This window comes from Myotis nattereri (assembly GCF_964212035.1).
Source record: "Myotis nattereri genome assembly, chromosome: 2".
In the NCBI taxonomy this organism is placed as follows: Eukaryota; Metazoa; Chordata; class Mammalia; order Chiroptera; family Vespertilionidae; genus Myotis; species Myotis nattereri.
Window position 1 is genome coordinate 194,786,651 of NC_138076.1, and position 25,880 is coordinate 194,812,530.

A 25,880-nucleotide genomic window follows, 5' to 3' on the forward strand; every position below is an offset into this window, starting at 1 on the left:
CTGCACCCTAGGGGCTGACTTCCTGCAGACCCCGTACCATGGGGAGGAGTTCCAGGTACACAGACACTGTTTCAAGATTGTCTAAGCTGGAGGGGATTGTGACCTGACCTTCCATCCCAGGCCAGGCACCTGTCTTTAGATAGGACTCGGGAGCACAAGTGGGGGTGGGGCCAGGACACAGAGGAAGCCACCTTTGGCCAAGAGTAGGGTTTTTCAAGCTCAGCACTATTGATTGACATTTGGGAGCAAACAATTCTTTGTGAGGTCTGTCCTGTACATTGTAGGGTATTTAGCATCACTCCTGGCCTCTGCCCACTAGATGCTGATGGCACCCCTCCCCTCTAGGTGGTGATAACAAAAAAGGTCTCCACACATTGCCAGATGCCTGCTAGAGGGCAAAAAGCTGCCCCCAGGTTAATAAGCCCAGAGTGGAGACTGGACACCACACATCCCGCACAGCGGAGCAATGTCGTCACTCGTGCAGGTAGGGAGGTTGAGAAGGGAAAGAGGAGGCACTGAGGAACATGAGTTATCAGACCTTGAGGTGGGCCCCATACCCCTGGGCTCATCTCTCTTTCTGGATCAGTAACACTACGTGCTGCCTGCATCTGGGCTAATGTGAAAGATGAAACAAAGACACGCTTAGGAAAAATGTCTAAAAGTATAAAAACATTTATTCATTACAAAACAAGGAGACTGGCAAACATATTCTAGTGAAAGCAGCTCAACTCACTTTAGTTAGGCTGGCTTAAGAGAAATACCTTACATATAAAAATGATTTATGTATTAAAAGTCTGAAGAGACAGGCAAACAAGTATTTTACAAGAGGAATGGAATTCAAGGTCACCCCACAAGATACCCTACACAGCAGGGATGGGAACAGGCAAGCCAATCTCTAGGAGCGGTGCTTGCGAGAAGACGCTCGGCGGATGGGGGTAGTTTTCTTCGGAGTCTCATCTTCCGTCATCTCTGCTGAAAGCTCTATTCCAATAATTGGAGGAACGAGAAAAAGCTGAGTCACAAAGGTGGTGAGCAATAGATCTCAGAGAACAAATGGGATAGGCCCAGCCACACTACAGAATAAAGTCCAAACTACAGGGAGGAAGACGACTGGGGGGAGGAAGGGAGACAGTGGGTGGAGGATCTACACAGCAGGACCCCATGGAAACCAGTCCCCATCCCCCAAGCTGTGCCCCTCCTAGGCCTGCCATACCTTCCTCGCTGGACTCATCACTCGAGAAGACAATTTTGGGTTTCTTCTTCCTAACTCGCTGCTGGGTGTTTGGCTGCCGACGGGCAGTGCGGGCAGTGCGGGCAGTGCGGCGGGGCTCAGGTGTGACAAAGTCGTTGTCTGAGGCTGCAGAAGCCAGATGCTGGTGCCTAGAGACTAGAAAAGGCAGAAGCATGAATGTAAAAGAAAAAAAAAGAACCTCTATCTGAGAGGAGGGCTGGGCTGGTTTCTCCACCCATGGGGCGGCCTCACATACCGGAGGACTGTTTCTTGGCTGCTGGGGTTTTCTGGCTATCCCCTTGGCCAATCTCAAGTTCCTCTATCGCATCCAACCCTCTTGTGTGACAGGCCCGAAGCTTCTGCTCAAATTCATCTATTACAGCCTGGAGGGGAAGAGATTGAGATCAGGCTTGGAAATAGTTATGTCTATAATTAAAAAGAAACAAGGCCATGAAGACATGGTGAAAGCTTAAAACTGGAAACGTAAGAAGATCAGTGGTTGCTGCTGGGGGTTGGGGGAGGGAGAAAGGGGTGCATGGGGAGCACAGAGGGTTTTTAGGGCAGTGAAACTATTCTGTATGATACTATAATGGTAGACTCATTATACATTTGTCCAGAACTACAGATGTACAAGCAACAATAGTGAACCTAATGTAAACTATGGATTTTGGATGACAGTGATGTGTCCATGGAATTTCCTCAATTGTAACAAATGTGTCACTCTGGTGGGATGTTGATAATGGAGGCGGCAGAGGGCATATGTGGGGGCAGAGGGTATATGGGAGAACTCTATACTTTTCACTCATGTTTGCTATGAACTTAAAACTGCTCTAAAAAATAAGGTCTATTAAGACAAAGAGAAAAAGAAACAGGAATTGGAGACAGAAAGATCTGGTCTCAGGTCACCCTGGTTACTGGGGTGCAGTCACGCCGGGGATGAGGACGGCAGCACTGTGGGGGAAGAGCCTCAGAAGGCCCGGCTGCACGAACTAGCCCGCAACGCAGGAAGCGGCCCACCTTGCCCTCGGGCTTGGCTCCTCGGCGCAGCTTGCCCACAACTGACAAAAAAGCACTGAAGACAGACTCATCTGACAGTTTATCTCCAAAGCATTCAAAATTGTCCAGCATCTTGCGGAGGCCTCGCTCTGTGAGGGGCAGCTGTGACACACAGTAGGCCAGGTCCCGGTACTGCCGCTCGGTTCTGCAGACGGGAAAGGCCTTGTGAGGAGCATCGAGACAGAGGAAGAAAGGCCCACCCTCACCCTCCCTCAGCCCAGGATGCTCTTTCTACTGCAGGGCCCTCCTCAGGACCAAGAAGCCTCAGGAAGGCAGCGTACCGGGCCGTGCGGAACCGCTGACACAGCTTCTCCACCAGGCTCTCGGTCTGCTTGTCCTTGGTGATGTAGGAGAGCAGCTGCCTGCAGGGAGGTGGGATGCTGATGAGCTATCGCAGGAGCAGTTTTATACCCACCACCACCAGCCCCACCCTTCTCCTAGCACTAGCCCCTGTCAATCTCTTGCCTTAGTAGAATCTTCTCTGGTGTGGCCCACGCCTACCACACTATTCATTCCTTCTGCCTTCTCCCAGAGAAGGGTCCATCCCACTCCCCTGAGGAATTTTCACTGTGAATGTAAATTTGTAACAAAAACAGCTGCCATCTAGTTAATACTATGGGCCTACCACCATGCCAGGAACTTATCTTACTGAATCTTCTCGAGAACCAGCGCAGGTACGGTAGTGGTTCCTTAAGAGTCTAACGGAGCTGAAAAATCCCTACCATCTATTATAGCTGTGGTAACATCGAAGCACAACGCATCTCTCTGTGCCTGTGTTGATGCTGGTGTAAACTCACTACTCTGCCAGAAGTATACCATGTACATACAATTATGTACAGTACATAATACGTGATGATAATAATCTGTTATTGGCTTATGTATTTAGTGTATTATACTTTTAATCATTTTATTTATTTAAGTATAATTAGTTGATTTCAGAGAAGGAGGGTGGGAGAGAAACAGTAAGGATGAGAATCATCGATCGGTTGCCTTCTGAATGTGCCCCACTGGGGATCAAGCCAACAACCTGGGCATGTGCCCTTGACCGGAATCGAACCTGGGACCCTTCAGTCCACAGGCCAACACTCTATCCACTGAACCAAACAAGCTAGAGCTAATCATTATTTTAACATACACTCTATTTATTAAAGAAAAGTTTGCTGTAAAACACAATGCTGTTACCTGGCAGCAGCCTCATACCTCTTGTGTTTACCATGTACTTGGCTGCACCATTTTCCCTTGTGCGTGATTTACCCTCACGTGGTTTGCACAGGAACCTGCTGTACAGGCTTGTAGCCTCGGAGCAACGGGCTACCATAGAGCTGAGGTGTGCACAGACTATACCATCTAGGTTTCTATTCCTGCACGCTGATGTTCCTTTCACACAATGATGAAATTGCCCAACAATGCATTTCTCAGCCAGTATTCCTATTAGGTGGCACATGACCGTGCAGGTCTGTTTGATTGCTAAGCCTGTGCTAGGTGAAAAAATATGCCCCAAGGCCCAGGGAACCATACTTCATGATGGTGTGAAAAGGCTCTTCCTTCACCCCTCCCTCAGGGTCTGACAGGCGGCTGATAATATCTGGAAGCAAGTTATAGATTGCATTGCCCTGTAACAGAGAATCATGTTAAAGATATGAGGTGACCTACATGTTCCCTCGGCAGCAAACCCCAAGCCTCCCTGCCTCCCTGCCTCTCACCTTGTGGGAAAGCTCATTGAAGAAGTTCTTGGCCAGGGCAGCGATCTGAGGCACAGGGTCAATGAGGAGCACAGCCATCTCGCTAACCTGTCCTTTCACCTTCACCATGTCCTTGAGGATCAGGTGCGTCATCACCAGCCCTGCTGTTTTCCGCACTTGCTGAGCTGGGTCCCGGAGACTAGGAATAAACCGCGTCATTGGGACCAACACCATGGGCTATAGCCCGACACGAGTAGAAAAGCCCTCAGCAGGAACTAGTACCCCTTCTTACTGATTCTAGAAGAAGCTAGAAAGTTGTCTAGAGCTGAAAGGTGGAATTGAGGAAAGAGGTCAAGCTTTAGCCAAGGCTTTAACAGTTAGTTTGTCAATCCCTTTCAGGTCATATGTAGCCAGGGCCTGTACAGGTCAAGTACAAAGCAGATGTTCCAGGGTGATCCTAAAGGCTAGGGAAATACAGCTTCAGTGATTCTCATACTGACTTAACTAGACCCTCCCAGAGCGAGCAGGACTGCTCACACTTGTGAAGGATCTCTTACCGAGCATACAGATGAGGAGTCCAGGGGTCCACCAGGTTGGGGAAGCGGATGGCCAGGTCCCCAGTAGCAATCATGATGTTAGACCGGAGAATGGGGAGCGAGGACTTTTCTAGCATGGTGAACAGAAGACGAAGCTGGGAGTCACAGAAAGTGGCACTAGGGGCAAGGAGATGATCATTAGGGAGCTCATGCCATCTTCATCCTCCTTGAGAAGGCGTACCAACACCAGGGTCTACCTGATCATGCAGAACTTGCCAAGGGTAAGCGATGCAGCTGCACAGAGCTCTGGATTGCTATAGAGGCCAGGGTTGTTGCAGACTTTAAGCAGAAGTGGAACAAAGGCAGCCAACACCCGTTCGCCTATTGGAAGAAGAATTCTAGGTTTGGGATAGGTTATCTCAGTTGGGGAGAAGGTCACTCAGCAATTCTTCTTACCACCTAACAGTTCCAGCTCACAGATACTGCGGATTAGTTCTGCCTCTGTGTCATCAGCCGTGGCCCCAACCAGTCCCATCTCCTCCTCCATGGTGGTCTCAGTGCTTGTGTTCTAACGGGAAAGAAGCCAGAGGTTATGGGTGATCAGAGACTAGTTTTTATTCCAGCCTAACCTTCATTTTGCATAAATATCTGGGAAAAGGTGAATTCTGCAAAACCATTCATAGAATTATCTGTAGAGGAAGAACTCCTGAATTTAAGAGGAAAAGAATTAGGTCCCCTATATATGCTTTTAAATTGCCAAAGCATACTCCTACATCTCTTAACTCATCCTCATAAAGTAACTGATTTCCTGTAAATGGCAAATAGATGGATCACGCAAGACAATGGTTCAAGGTCACAGAGAAGGTCAGACTTTACCCCACTGCTGCAAGGCTGTGTCTTATATGTTTGCAAGACATCACTGCCTCTAGTGGAGAGAATACAAGGTCCCGTCTGGGTATGTGCATGTTCTGACAAACACTGCCTCAAGTAGAGCCTCTACTTTACGCTGAGGATCTAAGTGCTCTGTATTTACACAGAACTTTCTCGGGGGGATCATGGGCACATTGTTCCATCTTTGTTCTCACTCATCTCAGAGTAGTAGCTGCAAGGAGGCAGTGTCGTCTTCATTTCATTTATTAGTAGGAAGAAACAGAGTTCCCAGAAGGAAATGTGAATGACCTGAGGTCATGAAACAAGTCTGGGAAATGCTTGGGACATGAACCCAAATGCCCAGGCGCTCCTTTACCTTCTCCTTCGGCTCTTTAGTTTTATTCTCCCGTTCTTCCCGAAGAACTCGGCGACGACAAAGCTCTCCACTGACGGCCTGTTCCAAATGTACCAGCTGCTGCAGAGCCACATCCCCAGCCAGGGACAGCAGGTTCATCAGCAGGAAAGTGGGGAGCATGGGGGTCTCCTCTGTGGGGGAGGAAAGGCAGGGAGAAAAAGACATAATCAAGTCTCTCAGGACGCTGCCTCCTGTTTCCACCGATCTTCTCCTTGCTCAGGTACTACACAAACTAGTGAAGCAAGAGATGGGGCGGGGGAATAGTGGTGATGACTGGTCCAACTTGAGTGACAAAGAAGCAAGTGTGGGCTGAGGGGTCAGGAGTTGTTGTCGGAAGTGGTGGTGGCAGTGGCTTCTGGCCACTGGGCCCACTGACCCTCCTGCCCACTTACTCGGGTCACCCTGGGGGGTGCTCTTCTCCACGAGCTTCTCCAGGGCCTGCTTCGCACATCTCTGCAATATCTGGGCACAGATCACCTCGGGGCCCTCTGCCAGCTGGTAAATGAGGGTCACAGCCACCTCTTTGAAGGGGATCCAGAGTGTGTCTGGGTGGACAAAGCCTGCACAGGAGAAGAGAGAAGTTGCCCACCACAGACAAAGGACTCAGTTCTGCCCAAGGCCCTTCGTGATAGCTCACCTTTTGTGACCATCTCCTGTAGTCGCTCAAATAACCTATGTTCCTGTGGCAGCCGGAAGGGAGGGTGACGTTTGCCCAGGGAAGGCTGTTGGGAACAGAAAGACAGCGTGTGGGTGTGTAGAGGTGGATAAAAGGACCCCCCCCCCCCGCCCCCGCCCCGACTCCGTAGTTTGGATGTAGCCACCTTACATACCTTTCTCCTGTCAGAGATGTTGGCAATGGCAAGGCACACCTGCTGGGCCAGCCTGTAGTCCTGTGGAAACTTCTCTTCCAGCCCTATGCTCACCAGTGTGTCTAAGTTGCTACCCACAATTTCTGGTTTTCCTCTAGGGGAAGAAACCATAGTTAAAGCTAGTCATGGACAGGACTCTGTGGGACAAAGCCGGGGTAGGTAGGTACCTATGCCCCACACAGGGCTTCCAGAGCCTAGCAACACTACAGAGGCTCTGACCCAGGCCGCCACTCGGAATCCCTCTTTCTCTACCGATGCCACTATCTCTCCAGGCAGGGGGTGCTGGTACTTTCACTATCTTATTTTCCATGTAGGTAGCCAGCTCAAACAGGGCTCAGCGGGGCTTAACTACTATTACTGAAGGATAGAGCGCCTTCTCAGAACCTCCCTTTCCTCTCTCACCTGACTGCCTGTCTGGATTTGAGCCTTACCGTGACATCATTCCAAGAAGCATGACGGAGGAACAGCGCTCCAGCGGGGAGCAGGGGACCTTCTCAGTTGCCCGCTCCCAAAGCAGCTGGGTCACTGCCGGTTTCAATTCATCCTTCTGCACAAACTCACAGAGCTGAAGAGAAAAAAAACGGCTGAGGGTAAAAGGTAACAATTGCCCTGGTCCTTGGTCCACTTCTCTGCAGAGGATATGGAGAACTGAGGTGGGGAAAAGCAATACTCCGGAATGGAAATGGAAGGAGGAGGCTCAAAATGTAAAGTTGTTTGGGGAGGTACTTCCTGTTCCGCTACTTTTCTACTCTCATGTCATCAAAACTACGTTCATTAGGATGACATACTGAAGCTGACCTTGTTGAGCTCCATGTGCTCTACAGTTCTGACTACTTTCTAGCTGTTACTACAAACCCAACATGCCTAAAATGGAAGCCCTCCTTGCCTTTTCATTTTGCCAGTGATTGGTACCAATACGCTCTTAGTCCCAGATGCTTAAAATTTCAGTGATCTAATTTTTAAAAATTTATTTTTTATTGACTTCAGAGAGGAAGGGAGAGGGAGAGAGATAGAAACATCAATGATGAAAGAGAATCATTGATTGGCTGCCTCCTGCACGCCTCCTACTGGGGATCGAGCCTGCAACCTGGGCAATGGGCCCCGGACCGGAATTGAACCTGGGGCCCTTCAGTCCGTAGGCTAACGCTCTATCCACTAAGCCAAACCAGCCAGGGCAGTTACCTAATTTTTTATTAATCAGTCACTTAGTCCTACCTATTCTTCAACATTTGTCTTCCAAAGTTCAATTCTATAGCTTTCCCTCCCACTCCCAGGGCCTAGCCCTACCTTGTCACTGTACACCAAAACAGCCTCCAGGGACCTTCCTGTCCCTCATCTCTGCTCCAACCAACTTGAATGCTTGTCTGCTACTGTTGGACCGTCTCCACTTCCTAATGCCACACCATGGCTGCCAATTAGAAGGCTCTCTCCTTTGCCTGCTTTAGGGGCTTGGACCAAGAGCTAGAACATGGGCTCTTGGGCCAGTCGCCACCACCAGGCTCTTTTCCTCTTCCAGCAGGGAGACAAACGTGCTGGCAGGAGTGCTCCTGCCAGTGGAAGCTGGTGGTCCGCACCACCTCCACCCTTTGTCCCCACAATCCAAATGCTTCAGGGCACATTTGTCTAAAATGCTGGGGTCCCTGGCTAACAAGATTAAAGTCCTAGACTCTGGAAAGGCATCCAGGGACTTTCACAGTTTTGTTTCAACTCACACCCCAGCTTTATCGTCTTTTCCAGATAACAATTTTGAGCTGGAACATTATCTTCCTCATTTTACAACACAGACTGTGCCCTTTCTTGGCTTTCTGTCTGGAAGGCTTCCCTCCTTTTTCTAATTCTCTAAATCCTACTCATCAAGACCCAACTTGAGTCCTACCGCCTTCAGGAAGCTTTCCTTGCCCATTCCACCTCACACTGCTCTGTCCCACTCTGCATTCATCAGTGTAACATATAAGTTATGAGTGTGTTTTCTGGAGCTCTTCTGCCTGAGTTCAAATCTCAAACTTTGCCGCTAATTAGCTTTATATAGCCAAGTTCTTTCATTTCTTTGTGACTCAGATTTCTCATTGTAAAATATAGATAATAGAATTACCACACAGGATTGCTGTGAGGATAAAACACGTTAATATGAGTAAAGTGTTAATAATGCTTAGAATATACAGTGTTATTGTATTACTACTAGAGGCCCAGTGCATGAAATCGTGCGTGAGTAGAGTCCCTAGGCCTAGCCTGCGATCGGGGCCATGTCCCCGCCCCTCCGTGACACCCTGCTCCGCGATGATTGCCGCCGAAGCCCCGCAAAGCTCCGTGATGCTCACTGCTGCCCACCGCAACTCAACAGTCCCCAGTCATTGTCCCTATCTCCCAGCCCCCTCCCCTGTTCGCTGTGGTTCCCTGTTTGCCATGCTGCGGTTGGAGCCTGCGGGACGGGGGGTGGTGGGGAGGGACCGAGAAGTGGTCAATGCACCTCATGGTGACTGGTTGAGCAGTCGTTCTGGTCGTTCCGCTTATGGTCCTGCCCTTTTATTATATACGATTGCTACTATAACCATTGCCTCGGCTGCATATTTGACAAGTGGTTTATGTATTTTGGCTACTAACTAGACTGTTGGTTCTTTTTAATTTGGAAACTTAGAAGCAAATAGTCTTATCCTTTGTGGGGCTGAATAAGTTGCTGAACACACAGTAATCACTAATACCTGTTGAATGAATAAAGAGGAAGTGAGGGGACTTACAATTTCCTCAAGACATTGAATTGTCCCAACTGAGGCATCCACTAGCAGCAAAGAGAGATTCTGAATCAAAACCTGGGCCTTGGCTCTGGGGGAAGAACAAAGATTAGGGGTCATTAGAAGACTGATCACCGAATCCTGTAAACAGGTGATTAGGGCTACTAGCACCCCTGCCCCCACCCCCGCCCGCACCCCAGGGCCAATAGTGCTTAGGGTGGGTTTTACTGAAAGGTCAGCCCCCACTCTGAGCCCCACTCCGAGCCCACTCTATAGACCTACTGCTTACACATTCAGAACTCCTCTAGAAGGATGCCCCCCAATTCTCAGGAGACTAGAAATATTGAGAAGCTGACCTTAGAAAAGTCAGCAAAGGTAAAAGTACCCCATATACCTGGCAGAGTCCCCTTTGGGGTTGAGGTAAAGTTGGCGGTAGGCATTAAGCACAGCTTCCCGGATACCAGGCTCCTTAGACCAGATGAGAGGCAGCATGCGGCGTACCCCAAACAGGGCCTGAGGTACCCCAAATTGGAATGCCATCACAAAGAATTCAATCACCTCCTGTACCACTGAGAGAACACACGAATGTCACCCATGTGCTTGGCAAAACTGTCTTCCTCCAAAATCAAAACAGAACTTTCTTGATGTAGCAACACACAAGGAGACCTTCCTCATTTTCCCTGAGACTGTTGTCTCCTATAATGCCTTATCATGAAATACCACATGCAGTAAAAAAGGTGAGCTCCATGAGGCTATACAAAGCAAACAAAAAAAGAATTCCTTATATATAGCAAACAACCAAAAAAAAAGGATTTTTAAAAAAAAATTGATTTTGAGAGAGAGGAAGGAAGAGGGAGATAAAGAAACATCAATGTAAGGGTGAAACATTGATCAGGTGCCTCCTGCATACCCCCTACCTGGGATTGAGCCTGAAACCTGGGCATATGCCCTCCCGGAAACCAACCGGCAACCTTTTGGTATATAGGATGATGCCCAATCAACTGAGCCACACTGGCCAGGGCAAGAATTCCTTCCTTCCTTTTATTTGTTAATTTAAAATATGTTTTTATTAATTTCAGAGAGAGGAGAAGAGTGTGGTAGGGATAAAAACATAAACAATGAGAGACAATTTTCAATCAGCTGCCTCTTGCACACCCCGCAAACGGGATTGAGCCCATAACCCGGGCAATGTGCCCCAACCGGAATGAACTGTAACCTCCTGGTTTATGGGTCAACGCTCAATCACTGAGCCACACAGGCTGGGCAAGGATTCCTTTCTTTTAAAGGAGCAGCGAGGTATCAACAATATATGGACAAGACTGATTTTTCCAACCTCAAGACCCATCCTTACAGAAAGGAACTTGGTATACCACACCTGTGGTTGTGTTTTCATACATCATCTTGCTGATGATGCCAATGGCCTCTGTAATCTTCAGAGAGAAGTTATAGGCATCCTGCAGATACTGCACCAGCATCTCTTGCTTCACCAGTTCATCCTTTCCCTTGGATTTCTCAAGCTCTGACACACTGGGATTGTCTTTATAGTCAGTCTGTCCTGGGCCCATGTTCTCTCCAGACGCCGGGGGACTCTTCTCCTGTGTGGAAGCTGATGCACCTACGAGTTAGAGCATGTTCAAGATGAGGAAATTCAACATCTATGACATCCTGGATATTTCTTTTCACAATAAAAGGTACAAGTTTAGAACCTATTCTAAAATATTAGTCCATTTCTCAAAAAAAGATTCCTGAAGTTCTCAGTGGTTTGGAAATACCCTTTCACAGCCTGTGACTATCAATCTTGACCCTTGGGTACCTCCATTACAGAGCAGAAGCATTGCCAACTCCTCTTGGGTCTCTTTTAGCACCAGGTTCTGTTAGGTAGGCCCATGTCTGGCATAAAGTAAATGGTCCATGAACACTAGTTGAAATATTCTGTTTGTTGACGGAAGAAAGGGAATTACCTTTAAAAATAGTTCCTAAGAGATTCAGAAATCTGGTCTCCTCCGACTCCTCTGGGTCCATATGATTGAAGGGTTCAGACTCCTGGAAGTGGCTTAGGGCTTCTCGAGTGAGAATGATGGCCTGCCTAAAAGAACATCAACTGTCACCAACTTAGCACCCATAAAAGCATCACTGCAGCCTTTTGAAAAAAAAAAAAAGTATAATTGACATACAAGAGTGTCACTGTAGACTTAAGGAAGCTACATGATAATCTCATCAAGCACCTAGACCTACTGTCTCAAGGAAAAGGAGCACTTGTCACACTGATGCATATAAGAAGGGGTGGAGCTCAAACACTTATTTCTGAAGTGATAAGGCTTAACTATAGTCTTCAAAACACTCAAATAAGGCCTTTGAATTTTAAAAATCACAAACATCTGTTTAAAAATTTTGCCAAGAGAAAATGTGGAAAAAATTAACTTTCAATACAATGGGATTATATGTAGCCACATTTTATTCATATTTAGCCCTTTCTGAACAGCCTAATTAAGAAGTAAATAAATAACTGTGGCCAAGGTTTAAGAATACCTGATGACAGCTCTAAGGTCTGTTTCTGCAAAGCTGCTTCAAAGTTCTTGTGGTCTCTGCTGGAAGCAGCAGATGGATGTTTCCCTCTTGGTCAGGGCACATACTTATATTTACAGGTTTTCTCCTCAAAGAGGGACTTTTGTTATCTTTAATATAATGCTATTTATATTTAGTAATTTTAGTAGTTTCTCTTAAGCATTTGTAAAAGTCCAACAGTAGCCCTAGCTAGTTTGGCTCACTGCATAGTGTCAGCCTGCGGACCCAAGGGTCCCGGGTTTGATTCTGGTCAAGGGTACATAGCTCGGTTGCAGGCTCCTCCCTGGCCCAGGTCCTGAAGGGCCTGTGCAGGGGGCAACCAATGGATGCCTTTCTCTCACATTGGTATTTCTTCTGTCTTTCCCTCTCTCTTCCACTCTCTAAAAATCAGTGGAAAAATATCCTCGGTGAGGATTAAAAAAAAAGTCGAAAAACATGCTTAATTGTGGACTATGCCTTTGGTATAAATCTGATGTTCAGACCATTACTACAGTGAAAACATGTAACATCACCTGGTGGCAGCATACTCTAAGTACAGTTCATTTTAAAGAAACATTGTTTCTCGAAGGTTAAACACTAAACCTAAACAGGCCATTAGAGAATATCTCATTCTTCACATACTTGTAACTAGCTTTGGCAAGTAACTGACGGATGCGTCCTTTCACCTCTTCTGTGGTCTCTGTCGTAGCAATTTTCTCAGGAATCTCCTCTTCTTCCTGGGGAGGTGTGAGCAGCTGTTGTAAGGTAGACTTCAACTCTGGCAGCATGGCTTCCCACTCCTCCTCGGGGTCCAGCACTGCGGCTGAATGAGAAAGTCTCACTTAGGCTCTTTCACTGGTGTTTCTGCTGCAGGGAGGACTGTCTGGGGTGGGATTCCTACGCATTAACTCACAAGCAACTGCAGTTTGCCTCTGCGCCCTCATCTCTTGTAATTTCTGGGTTTCCTTCTGCAGCGGTCCAGCAAGGTCAGTATCGCTAAGCTATCAAGGTAAAATGAGCGTCAGGGTCACCAAGTCACAGAATTCCATCCCCTGTTTCCTTTAATCCCTTCTCTTTTGGATGGCCCAACTCTACTTACCTTGCAGGAAAAGGGATTATTGGTGAGAAAACTGGCCAGCAGCTGGATAGCGTTTTTACATACTAGCACCGACTTGTCTGCCAGACGGCCCACTGCCAAGGCCACCACTGCCTGGAATCGTGTCAGGGGGAGAGCCTATGTGGGATACAAAAAGAATCAGCGCACATCCCACATCATCCTTTCTGCTCAAGATGTTCTTGCAGTAACTTTAAATGAGCTACCTATTCATTCCTACTTATATCTGTGGGATATAAAATAATTAAGGAGTACTCTTTGTAGTGGTTAAGACACAGTACAGTCCTTAAATGGAGCCAGACATCCTTGCCCTTTGGTAGACAAAGACCTTTATTACTGGTAGTAACCACCTGAATTCTAGACTCTTGTTTGGGACAGATTTTTTTGACACTGATTCCTCTTTTCTCTGGCCTATACACTGAGTGGTACCATGTATCTTTATTAGGTAGAAGGCTGTTCACCTTCTGCTGGACGATTCGGGTGAAGAGTTGCAAAACACGGCTTCGTACAAAGGAATTGACATCATGGCCATGGGCTTGCAGGTTGTCCAAGAACTGGTCTCTGGTGTCTCGGGCTGCTTCCTCCAGCTGATCACCATTCAGAACCTGCAGTATCATCTCTGCCATGGCTGCGAGCACAGCATTGCGCATCATGTAATTCTGAGAGAGAAATGAAGTTGGTATAAGCCTCTGCATCCACTACTCACTTTCCCTTTCCTAATTCTTAAGCCTGTCCAGGCACTCAGAAGGGGCAAGGCCCTTTAGTCAAGGTTAAACTTGCTTGTCTTAGCTATAACTTTCCCTGGAAAAAGCTGAATCCCAGAGGAGCTTTGTTTGCTCAGAGAAGAATGTAGAGACAAAATAAACAAGAGCCAAAAACCATTTCCCCCCTAAGGTTCATCCAGGTAATCATGGTGGTAGCCGAATATGAAATTGAATCTACCCACCAATATACATTTGAAAAGCATTCATGACTACTTTTCACCACCTTTGATCCTTACTAATAAATACGCCCTTTCCTCCCACTCCCCTATTTTACTGACAGAAAAGGAAACACAGAGAAATAGAAATCAGTCCTATAGTGCCAGCAAGTCCATTACAGAATCTGGTAGAGAAGAGGGTTTAGGGTTCATTTCTAGGCCAAGAGCCAGAGAAGGGGGTCCTGCACAAGAAGTTAACAATAAATTAGATGACAAGCAGGCCGTCTTTGTCCTTGATATTATTCACCTAGGAGTGCCCTGCATTAGTTTGGGAAATGGCCAGGTTGGCATTCAGGGCCAGAAGAGAATTGAGCCAGGCTGGTATGGCTCATTGGTTGAATGTCGACCTATGAAACAGAAGGTCACGATTTGATGCCTAATTTTGGGCTCAACCCCCTAGTACAGGAGGCAGACAATCAATGATTCTCTCTCGCCATTGATGTTTTTTCTCTCTCCCTCCCCTTCCTCTCTGAAATCAATTAAAAAAAAACCACACACACATATATATATATATGTATATTTCTAAAAAGAGAGAATTGAGAGATGACATGGGTTGATTGGAGGAAGTTTACTGTATTGAGGGAAAAAGGCAAGCCAGATGGTAGGAAGAGGCTTCATCCTGAGAAAGAAATGGATGGGATTCAGAATCACAGCTGTCACTCTCTCTGAACTTAAGCTGTGGAACTGTCACCTCCCCTACCAGACCTAGAGAACACCAATGTGACACTGAAATAGGCTCTTTATTCAATAAACTTTATCTGCCTCTCTACAGGAAGGAAGTGCCACAGTGATAAGACCAGACAACTCGACTTCATGTGAAAGCTACCTCCTTGGTAAAAAAACATACATAAATCCCCAGAAAACCTGAGATCGCAGTGTATCACCTACCTCTCCATCCAGGTGATCTAGCAAAATGCACATGCTGGACATCAGGATGGCTGGGATACGTTCTGCTAGTTCTGTCAAGAAGGCTGCAAAGCCCTTTGCCCCTGTCGGGTCCCGACTCAGCTCCTGGGGACACTTCTGTCCAATCTCTCTATTGAAAGAAAACAGCCATAGCAAGATAATTCAATTCCCAGTAGGAGGTAAGACCGGTATCTAATAGCTGAAGGAATCTAGTATTGCACAGAGAATATACTGTATTTCTAATCTTTCCTTATGTTCTCCCTGAGAGAGATGAGAACTAGAAACGTAGAAGCGAAGAGTTACCTTACAATCTCTCCCACGATGCTCTTCATTCCATAATCAGTGGCCCACAGACTCACAGCCGCCACCAGTACAGGTGCCAGGTGTTCAAAGTGCTGCAGCATCTGGATGATTTTCACTGTGGCACCTGTGGAAGTACTAAACATGAGGAATTATGGGCAAAGTGAAAAGGATAGGGGCACAGTGAAGGGCTAACTTACTGAGCATATGGTTGTAATGTGTCAAGGCGACACCAAGCAGGCGTGTTATGGCTTCCCGGGTAGAGCGGTTCTTCTGATGACTAATGGTGGGGTTCTCCAGAAGGCGGTAACAGCAACCAGTAACCAAACTGAGAAAGGAACAAAGTGAGATGACGAAATCTGGAGTCAATTATTTTGGGGTCTGCCTCATTCATTCTATTTCTACTGCCACCAAAGTCAAGGTCTTCTAGTTTTCTTCATTTATCTACCACCTTCCATACCAATTTGCTTTGCTGACCTCAGATAGGTACTTAGTCCTTTGAGATTACCAACCTTAAACCAGTTAGGATGCCTGTACAGAACCTGAATACAGGGGTGCGCAAAAGTCCGGTTTACAGTTGTGAGTATGTGAAAGAGTTTATTTGTGTATTATTTATTATTGCACTATTTACCATACAAACAACTATACACCTACTTTGCTCACCCCTGTATATGGTAAAAGATAGGACAAAATCACCAGTGACTTCTCATTGTTAAACATAAGTCAATTCAGTCTTCAGCTTAATCGACCTTTCAGCTCCATTTGACATAGTTGGTCACTCCTTTCTCCAAAAGAAACATGCTTCATATGGCTTCTAGAATGCTAGTCTCCTCTCAGTTTCTTTGTCTGATCCCTCCTCATCACCCCACCTTCTTAATGCTGAAGTGTCCCAGGGTATAGTCTTTGGATTTCTGCTCTATTGTGGCTACTTACTGATTAATAATCTCCTTCAGTCTTATGGCTATAAAAACATATATTCCCAAATGTGTACCTCTAGGCCACACCTCTCTCCTGTGCTCCAGATCTGTACATTCCCCATCTGAATCTGACATTATTTGGATATCTAGTAAGCACCTCAAACTCTGTATGTCTAAAACAAAACTTCTAATGGTCTCCCCCAAAATACACCCCCATAGCCTTCCCCATATTTCAGTTACAGACAATCCCATTTTTCTAAATGCTCCGATTTCATCATCCTCCCTCAAACCTCACACACATCTTTCACCTCATCTTGTAAGCTCTACCCTTAAGAAAATAAAGTATGAACTACAACCACTCTCTTTATCTCCACTAACACTCTCTGGTCTAAATTATCATCATCTCTTGCCCAAGTTACTGCAATAGCCTCCGAACTGGTCTTCCACTTCTTTCCCTCCATAGTCTGTTTCAGCACAACAGCCAAGATGGCCCTGTTAAAGACCGAGAAAAGAACACCCGTTTCCCTGCTCGGAACCCTTGAGGGATCCCACCTCACTCTAAGAAATGCCAATTACCATGAAGACCTACAAGCATCTGCAGTTTGGCTCCCCCATGCCCGCCCTGACCTATAACCCATCCCCCTCTCTGGCCTCATTGCTAGTCCTTGTACACGCTGGACACGCTCCCTCCTCAGGGTCCTTGCCCTCTCATGGTTCTGATGACTTCCTCCGGGTCTTTGCTCAAATGTCACTGAGTCAAAGAGATCTTGCCAGAACGACTGAATTAAAATCACAACCTTCTTCCATTAAATGCCCCTCCCCCCATTTTTCTCCATAGTAATAAACCATAAAATATACTATATATTCTCATTTTAAAAATTGGCTTCTGCTCTATAAAATAAACTGAGGGCAAAAATTTTTGTTTCTGGTGCCTATAATGATACCAACTATGCACCTAGGAGATTCTCAGTAAATAATGTTTCATGAATGAATACATGGGTATTAAAGACGAGAAATTAGAAAAAAAAGATGGGAAATTCACAGCAGTTTCTAACATTCATTATCTACTTCCTAATAACTTAATGTTTTGAGTATATTTCTAGTATATTACAGATACAACTGAGGCATGAAATGAAGTATTTACAAGGTAGGTCCAGCAAAAGAGCCCTCATCCACATAGCTCAGTATCATCTGTAGTCGTTTTAACTGCCTACCTGACAAATTCCTCTTCAATTATTGAGTGGTTCCATAGGTGACGAATGTCCAACTGGAGCAGCTGTGTTAAAAGCTGAAGAATTGGTTGCCTCTCCTCTTCCCAGTCAAAGCCATGGGCTGACTTGGCCCTGGCTTTCTTGCCCTAAAAAAAGATCATGTATACATTTAGGAAAAAAATAAGGAAAAAAGTCAAGATCTGCTAGTCTGAGTGCCTAAGCTAACCAGTATCGAGACAAGATAGAAGGTAATACACAAGAGACATAATAAGTTCCAAAATATAGAAAAGCTGATTGTCACGGAAGGGTATGTTGTGATACTTTTGAGCATAAACCCTAAATAAGAACAGAAAGGAGTTTCAGAATCATTGGATTCCCTTCTTTCCTATCAGTTCACCCATCCTTCCTATTAAATGAGCCAGGAACTCCAAGTTACCTTCCCACCAAGGTCCAGGTCCACGAGATTCGTCTGGGTGGTCATAGTCTCAAAGGATTCCAAGAGGCGTACCAGAGCATAGCAGTTCATTTTGAGGGCATTTAGGTGGGCGCTTCTATCTGATACACTCAAAGTTGCATCATCGAGGACAGCTGGAAGTTCCTGAGCGTGGCGGGATACCACTGCCAGGGTCAGAATCGGAGTCAGTTTCATTCCCTTTCCTCATAGTACCCCACCCTCCAAACACCCTGCACGCGCAGCCATCAGATTACCAAAGATCTGTGTTTCATTTCTCAGTGGCCACAACACCAGCTAAGTCCTTTGGGACCCTTGACCCTGATACCATGAACATGCCTTGTCCCTCCCTACTCACTCCAGTTACCACAATTTCTTCCTGGCAACTGGGAAGAAATATCTCCATGAAAGAGAGATAGTTCCAAAGCAGGAAGAATTTCTTGTTGGTCTGCCCTTACAGTGAACACACATAACTCTGTATTGCCCACCAAGATTACAGACCTAATAGGTCAAAGGTCCCTGGGCTTAGCCAAACCAACTGAATCACCAAAGCCTTGATATCATCATGTGGCTGATAAAATGTAGTAAACAAACAACAAACACTTTCTATCCCATTCTTGCCCCTTCCACTCTCCCATACACACCTTTTATCAGGAATTCCAGGGCATCTTCCTTGAGGCCAGGATCTATACTTCGAAAGTGACTATGAGGGAAAGAAAGTGCAAGGGTTGAGACAGGAACCTGCAGAGCCCATTCTAACAGATCAGATCTAACTTGAAGAACCTAATGGCTAAAAATACATGTGAAATTGCTCAACTGAAAAAATATGGTGGCAAGTTGGTGTAAATGCTCATCAGTAGAGATATTAGCACCCAGAACAATTTTTTAAAAATATATTTTTATTGATTTCAGAGAGGAAGGGAGAGGAAGAGAGAGAAACATCAATGATGAGAGAGAATCATTGATCGGTTGCTTCCTGCAAGCCCCACACTAGGGATCGAGCCTGTAACCCAGGCATTTGGCCTTGACCGGAATCGAACCTGAGACCTTTCAGTCCGCAGGCCGATGCTCTCCACTGAGCCAAACCAGCTCGGATGCACCCAGAACAATTTATCAATGAACATAATTTAGAATTTCAGGACTAACATGCAAAGTTAGTTCAAACAGCCACCAGTTCTTTCTTTCTTTCTTTTTTTAAATAAATAAATAAATAAATAAATAAATAAATAAATATTTATTTATTTTAAATATATTTTATTGATTTTTTACAGAGAGGAAGGGAGAGGGATAGAGAGCTAGAAATATCAATGAGAGAGAAACATCAGTCAGCTGCCTCCTGCACACCTCCCACTGGGGATGTGCCCGCAACAAAGGTACATGCCCTTGACTGGAATCGAACCCGGGACCTTTCAGTCCGCAGGCCGATGCTCTATCCACTGAGCCAAACCAGTTAGGGCGCCACCAGTTCTTTTTAAAACACCAGTGAGTACTTTACTTACTGTAGAATGCTGTAGACAGTATCAAAGTGCTCTAGCATGGCCAGGGGCCCCTGAGCTCGGAAGGCAGCCTGAAAAGCTATAAAGATGAAAGAATCTGATCAATACAGAGGGGAGAGGCATTTTTGGTTCATTCTATTCATGGCAGAAAATTGAGTTAATTGCTTTTATTGGCAGAATCACAAAACAGTTCATTTCAATGTAACCTATTATAATATCTTACATTTTGTCCTGTTTTATAAGTAAAGCCTTTCATCGTATTTCTGAGCTAGACAAAGCAGACAGTATTACGCCTATTTTATGGGAAAAGAAATGGTTAAAAAGTAGTTATGTGACCTGGCTAGCTTACACTAGTTAGTAGTGAACTAATTTTAATTTTGAAATTATTAATTAATCTATAAATCTTATTTGAATTTTGCCAGTTGTAGCTATGCCCCTTTCTGGTTCAGGATCCTATCTAGCACACCACAGTGCATTCAGCTGTTGTCTCCTCTAATCTTTCTTCCATGATCTTGACACTTTTGAAGTGTACTAGCCAGTTATTCTTTAGAATGTCTCTCAGTTTGGGTTTGTCTGATATTGTCTCATGATTAGAGTGAGGTTAGAATTATTTGCATTTTTAGTAAGTTACCATGGAAGGGAGGTTGGGTCCTTCAGATGCATCATACAAACAAGTATGTGATGTCAATGTCTTAGTATTGGTGATGTTAACTTTGATTACTTAGTGTTTGTCAGGTGTCTCCACTGTAAAGCTACTATTTTACCCTTTGCAAATAATAAGTATCTTGTGGGGAGATACTTAGAAACTATGCAAATATCCTGTTTCTTATCATATTCGCCCACTAATCTAAGCATCTATTAATAATTCTTGCCTGCCATAATTATTATTGTGGTATTTTCTAAATGGTGACTTTTCTATCTCCATCATTCCTTTTACACTTACTAATGGGAATGCCACTATGAGGATGAGCTGTGCCTTTCCCCTCATTTATTTATTTATATCAGAGTGGATTCATGGATATTTCTTTTATTCTGTGTCTTAATCCATTCGTATTACTATTTATTTTGTTGCTCCAATCATCCCAAACTTGACTACTGGTAGCTCCTTTAACTTGGCCTGTGTCCTGACATGCCTCCTGCACTTGTACTCTTGTACTTTTTTGTACCACATGATGTTCCAGCTCATCTTATACTTTCACTGACCCTGTTCTGGCATCAACATTCTCAACAGAATTCTGGTTCCTTTTATGAGAGTATGTAGAAAGCAAGTTCTAGGCACTAGTTAGGCTTACTGCTATTGGAGTATCATTGCTTTTAGACCCTCTCAGTAGAGAAAAGCAGGATATATACATATGTATGTACACACATATCTATTTTATCTCTGTCTATATTAAACACGTGAGTTCATTTATGTACTAGCTCAGTTAACCTAGTAAACACATAAAGCAGTTTTAGAATTACTAACCCACACCTTATAAAAAATAAATTTACTGCCCTGGCTGGTGTTCTCAGTGGTTAGACATTGGCCCACACACTGAAGGGTGGCAGATTCAATTCCCAGGCAAGGGCATGTACCTGGGTTGCAGGCTGGATCCCTGGCCCTGGTTGGGGCGAGTTTGGGAGGCAACCAATCGATGTTCTCCCTCACATTGATCTTTCCCTCTCTCTAAAAAATCAATAGAAAAAATATCCTCAGGTAAGGATTAACAAAAACAAGCAAACAAAAAACCCCACCAAAACAACACAAGCAAACAAACACACCACCATGCTGGCTATTTTCACTTTAAACTTATGAGTTACTAGAGGCCTGGTGCATGAATTCGTGCACAGGTGGGGTCCGTCCATCCAGCCGGCCCACCGGGATCTGGCTGATCAGTTGGTGGGCCCGCCCTGCCCCCTGGTTGAAGGGACAATTTGCATATTAGCCTTTTATTATATAGGATTATTTCTTAAGCCTTTTACAAATCCCTAAGGTTACTCACTTTCTTCTAGGCAATGTTTCACTTTCCTCTGCTTATGACATCAAGACCTCCTTTCTTAACTCACCCTCAGTTAAAGGCATCACTTCCCATCTCACGTAGAAAACAGAATTGGGACAGAAGAGAACTTCCAGCTGCCCCAAGCTCTGTATTCACCGCACTACCTGTATCTGTGCTCATAGACTGCCTTCCTTCTCTTTTGCTACTGCACATAAACTGTCCACGCTCCAATAAAACCATTTCCCACCTATGTACCAGACCACATACTCTTACCTACTAAAATATATTGTTCCAATAATTGTTTCCTCTCCCTTCTGCATCAATAGCTTTCCCCTCTCTGATCATTTCCATTCAGCACAGACACATGTAATGCTGCCCATCATACCAAAAATATCCCCCATTGACTCTACCTCCCCTTTTAGCTACCATCCCATTTCTCTGATACCCCTTAAAGCAAAACAAAAAGTTATCTAAACTTACCACCATCTCTAATCTCTCTCCTCCCATTTTTTTCATAAGCCTATATCACCGTTTCTCTGAAACAGCTTTTATCATGGTTGCCAGCAACTGCCAAATCACTAAATTCAGTAATCCCAATTTGCAGTTGATCTTTCCTTTTTGAAATGTTCTCTTAATGTAGCTCCCACTTAGTGCCTTAATTCACTTTCTGCTTCAATAATTGGTCCTTGGTTTCTTCTACAGGTTCTTTCTCATCTCTCCAGCCTTTAAATATATTTTTATTGATTTCAGAGAGGAAGGGAGAGGGAGATAAAAACATCAATGAGGAAAGAGAATCATTCATTGATTGGCTGCCTTCTGTACACTCCCTACTGGGGATCAAGCCTGCTACCTGGGTATATGCCCTCACAGGGAACTGAACTGTGATTTACTGGTTCATAGGTCAATGCTCAATTACTGAGCCATGACGGCCGGGTTCTGCAGCCTTTAAAGGTTGGACTTGTTTCTGGTTTTATGACTTCCAATTGTTTTTCTTCTCCAACTGCTTTCACTCCAATCTCATGACTTTAAATGCCCTCTACATGCTGAAAATTAAACCTCAAATATCTTTAGCTGGAACCTCTCCCCTGAATTCCACAGTCTAAATCTGCTCCTCTCACATCCTGGTCTCAATAAATTACAACTCCATTCTTCTAGTTGCTCAAGTCAAAAGCCTTGCAATCCCTTCTTTTTTTCTAGCCCTATAAATCCAATCTGATCCGACAATAATCCTATTGGCTCTACTTTCAAAATATACTCAGGCCCTGATCAGGGAGCTCAGTTGGTTAGAGTGTCATCCTGATATGACAAAGTTTTGGGTTCGATCCTGTCAGGGCACATATAAGAACCAACCAATGAATGCATAAATGAGCAGAACAACAAATCAGTTTTCCTCTCCCTTCCCCCCTCTCTCTAAAATCCATTAAAAACACACACACACAAAATATTCAGAATCTAACTCTTTATGATCCCCTCCACTGCTATCATCCCAGGCAAGCTACCGGTTATTACTGTAATAGCCTATTACTCTCCCTGCTTCTTCCCTTGCCCTTTACAGAGAGTCTCTGTTCAACAGAGTAATCCTTTTAATTTTTGTTTTGTTAATCCTTACCCAAGGATATTTTTCCATTGATTTTTAGAGAGAGTGGAAGGGAGCAGTAGAGAAACACTGATGTGAGAGAGACACATCAATTGGTTGCCTCCCACAAGCTCACTAACCAGAGCAGGTGCAACAGAGGTAAATGCCCTTGACTGGAAATGGAATCCTTGACTCTTAAGTCCTCAAGCTGACATGCTATGCACTGGCTTTTCTGTCTGCTTGGAATGCCCTGCCTTGAGATCTGCATAGATCACTCCCTCACTTTTAAGATCTCTGATCAAATGTCATCTATAAGCAGGCTTTTTCCAATCATCCAACACAAAATGCCAGTCCCTACCAATGGCACACTTTATCTTTTTCATCTTGTTTTACTTTTCTTGTTGGCACTTACAACCACCCGGCATACTCCATATTTGCTTATTACTTGTTGAGAGCCTTGAGAAAACTGTCATCTTGTCTGTTTTGTTTACTATTGTGTTGCCTAGAACAGTGCCTGGCACATAGCATGTCCTCAGTATATACCTGTTGAACAAATCAAGTGATCTTATTTTGGATATTTATAAAACTTATATTGAGGATTTTAAACACCAAAAGCAATGCAAGTGTTATTTAAAGACTCTTTAAAGAGAGTGACCATCCCTTTAAAAAAATAAGGCATTATAATAACTGAAGAACAATTTGCTATAGTGTGCAACATGTGCAATTGGTGATACATACATCTACGCAATAAGGACAGAACAGTCTGTGACACTGTTGATTGGCCGCCCATCAGTCAGTCGACCTCCACACTCCACCTTATTCCTTGTTTACCAAATGGTGATATGTTCAGGTTTAGGGAGACTAAACCTAGGTAATAATCTTGATTAATTTAGCCAATTTTAGTAATTCCATTTCTCTTACTAGTAACTAGTTAGGGAAATAGCGCATGATCCAATTATGGCTAAATCTGTTGGGAAGTTTCTGGTAAAAATTTTTAAAGAGAAAGAAAAAGCACAAGATGGAATGGCTAAGAGGAGATAAGCGGGAGTTTATCAGATTATCAAGATGCTGCATTAACTGACCCTCCTGTTGAAGAAGATAGTAAGTGAAGTACAGTGGGGCCTTGACTTACGAGTGTCCCGACTAACGAGTTTTTCGAGATATGAGCCATCTCTCGGCCGATTTTTTGCTTTGAGTTGCAAGCTAAAATTCGGGTTACGAGCCAGCTTCAGATACCCCACCGCTAGTTGGCGCAGCGAACGTCACAGTGAATGCCACAACATCAGCCCAGCATCACGTGTCTCACTCATTCACAATTGATTTGACATACGAGTAATTTGAGTTACGAGCTCCGTCACAGAACGAATTAAACTCGTAAGTCAGGGCTCCACTGTATTATGTTTTTTCCCATTATTGCACACTCTTAGAAACAAGAGTTCTAGACTCTAAAAATAAAGTTTTACTTGAAACAGGTCAGGTAAAGTCCCAAACACTCTGAGAAAGCTATCTTCTCCTGTACCTCTTAAATCTACTTATTTCAGCATATGTAAAGAGGCAAAGACCTGAAATAATCCCCCCCCCCGCCCCCGCCCCGCCCCCCATATACACTAAGGATGTTTATTGAATAACTGAGATAAGGTGGTCAATGAGTGCATTCTTCCTGTAATGCATCCCATGCAATGCTGAGGAGGAAATATTAGGGAAAATGAAAGAGTTTCCTTGCCCTTATGGAGCTTAGTGGTGTAGTGGAACAGACAGACAATTTGATTACACGTGGAATGGTTGTTTTGAAGTGCTAGGCACAGTGCCAGCTATGGAGTCTTACCTTTAAGCTGTGAGGGAAGATTTCTGACGGACAGTACCTCTTGCACAACATACTGATTCACCCCTCCACTTTTCAACAATTCCTCTGGGGTTAAGGGCAGATGGAACTCACACAGTTGGGGAGACATCCTTCTTCCACTGGCTCACAGGGCTGGAAACCAAACAGAAAATATCTAAGGCCTATCTTTTCTTCTAGTTCTCCTCTCCCTTCCAATATAGAGTGATTTTTAGTCTTACATCATGCAGGTAACATCTTAGAGGATATGCGATCAACCCAGGAGTAGAATCTCATTTCACTCATGACTCTGCCACTTGGTCATGTCATGGACCTCATCTGTACAATGGGGTTACTAGTTTCTGGTCACTTTACATAGGTGCTCTGAGTCAAGGGGTATTAAAGTGTGTAAAGAACTGTAAAGCGGCCTATCAATCCCGTGTTTGCATTATTATTTGTTTTTATGGACAAAGCTTATTAAGTAGAATGTCTCTCCTGAGACCAGAACAATGGCCTGGCATGTGGGTTTCCTGGCTCCAGAATGGGAGAGCATTAATATTTATTACATGTTTACTGTATGCCAGGTCCTATTAGGCTATTTGAATAGACCATATCTGATTTAATTCTTCGGATCCCACTCTCATGGAGTACATAACACAGCCCAATTAACAGATGATGAAAATGAGGCTAAGAAAGCTTAAGCCTTAAAGCAAGGGACTCACGCAAATTCTGCCGCAGACCTATCAGCCTGTTTCTACCACATCGTACCCCCAGGATATGCCCACTAGACCTCCCTGCCTCTCGCAGGCCGCCTAACACCGCGTCCTATTACCCGTGCCCCGGTACCTATTTTCCCAATCTTTCCATCATCCGCTCTCCATTACCCCCACATCTTACCCGAGAACCTCACCGGTCGTTCCTGGGACTCGGGTAGTGGAGCTGAAATGGAGAAAACCGGCCGTGCAAAATACGCACCAATCAGCGGGGCAGCACTCAAGCGGGCAGAGAAACCCGCCAATCCCCAGCAGGCGGAGGCAAAAACCTGCCTCTGAGCCGGGCGACGCGCGGGCAAAGCCACAAATGTGGAGTTCAAATCCCAACGGCCGCAAGAGGACCAATCGCGACGCTCGCTGCAGAGGCCGACCAATCACAGCGCAGGATCCGGAAAGCCGGGGCGCGCCGCCTAGAGAGGGGCGGGGC

At 45.0% G+C, this 25,880-nt stretch overlaps 1 protein-coding gene across 1 annotated transcript; it reads right to left on the bottom strand.

Annotated features, from left to right (window-relative positions):
- Nucleotides 1-656: 656 nt before the first annotated feature.
- On the bottom strand, nt 657-24,813 carry NCAPD2 (non-SMC condensin I complex subunit D2; the record flags this gene model as incomplete). Its single annotated transcript, XM_081084584.1, has 31 exons — nt 657-981; nt 1,214-1,387; nt 1,488-1,614; nt 2,249-2,432; nt 2,569-2,649; nt 3,806-3,900; nt 3,991-4,168; nt 4,527-4,682; nt 4,763-4,886; nt 4,962-5,073; nt 5,752-5,921; nt 6,183-6,350; nt 6,428-6,512; nt 6,621-6,753; nt 7,091-7,224; nt 9,395-9,479; nt 9,783-9,957; nt 10,764-11,003; nt 11,350-11,474; nt 12,575-12,755; nt 12,846-12,933; nt 13,032-13,166; nt 13,508-13,705; nt 14,914-15,061; nt 15,235-15,358; nt 15,432-15,559; nt 17,363-17,505; nt 17,796-17,977; nt 18,455-18,513; nt 19,310-19,385; nt 24,687-24,813. 31 exons carry the CDS (start codon nt 24,811-24,813, stop codon nt 896-898), a joined length of 4,221 nt encoding a protein of 1,406 aa, XP_080940710.1. The 3' UTR covers nt 657-895.
- Between the last annotated feature and the right edge of the window lie 1,067 nt (nt 24,814-25,880).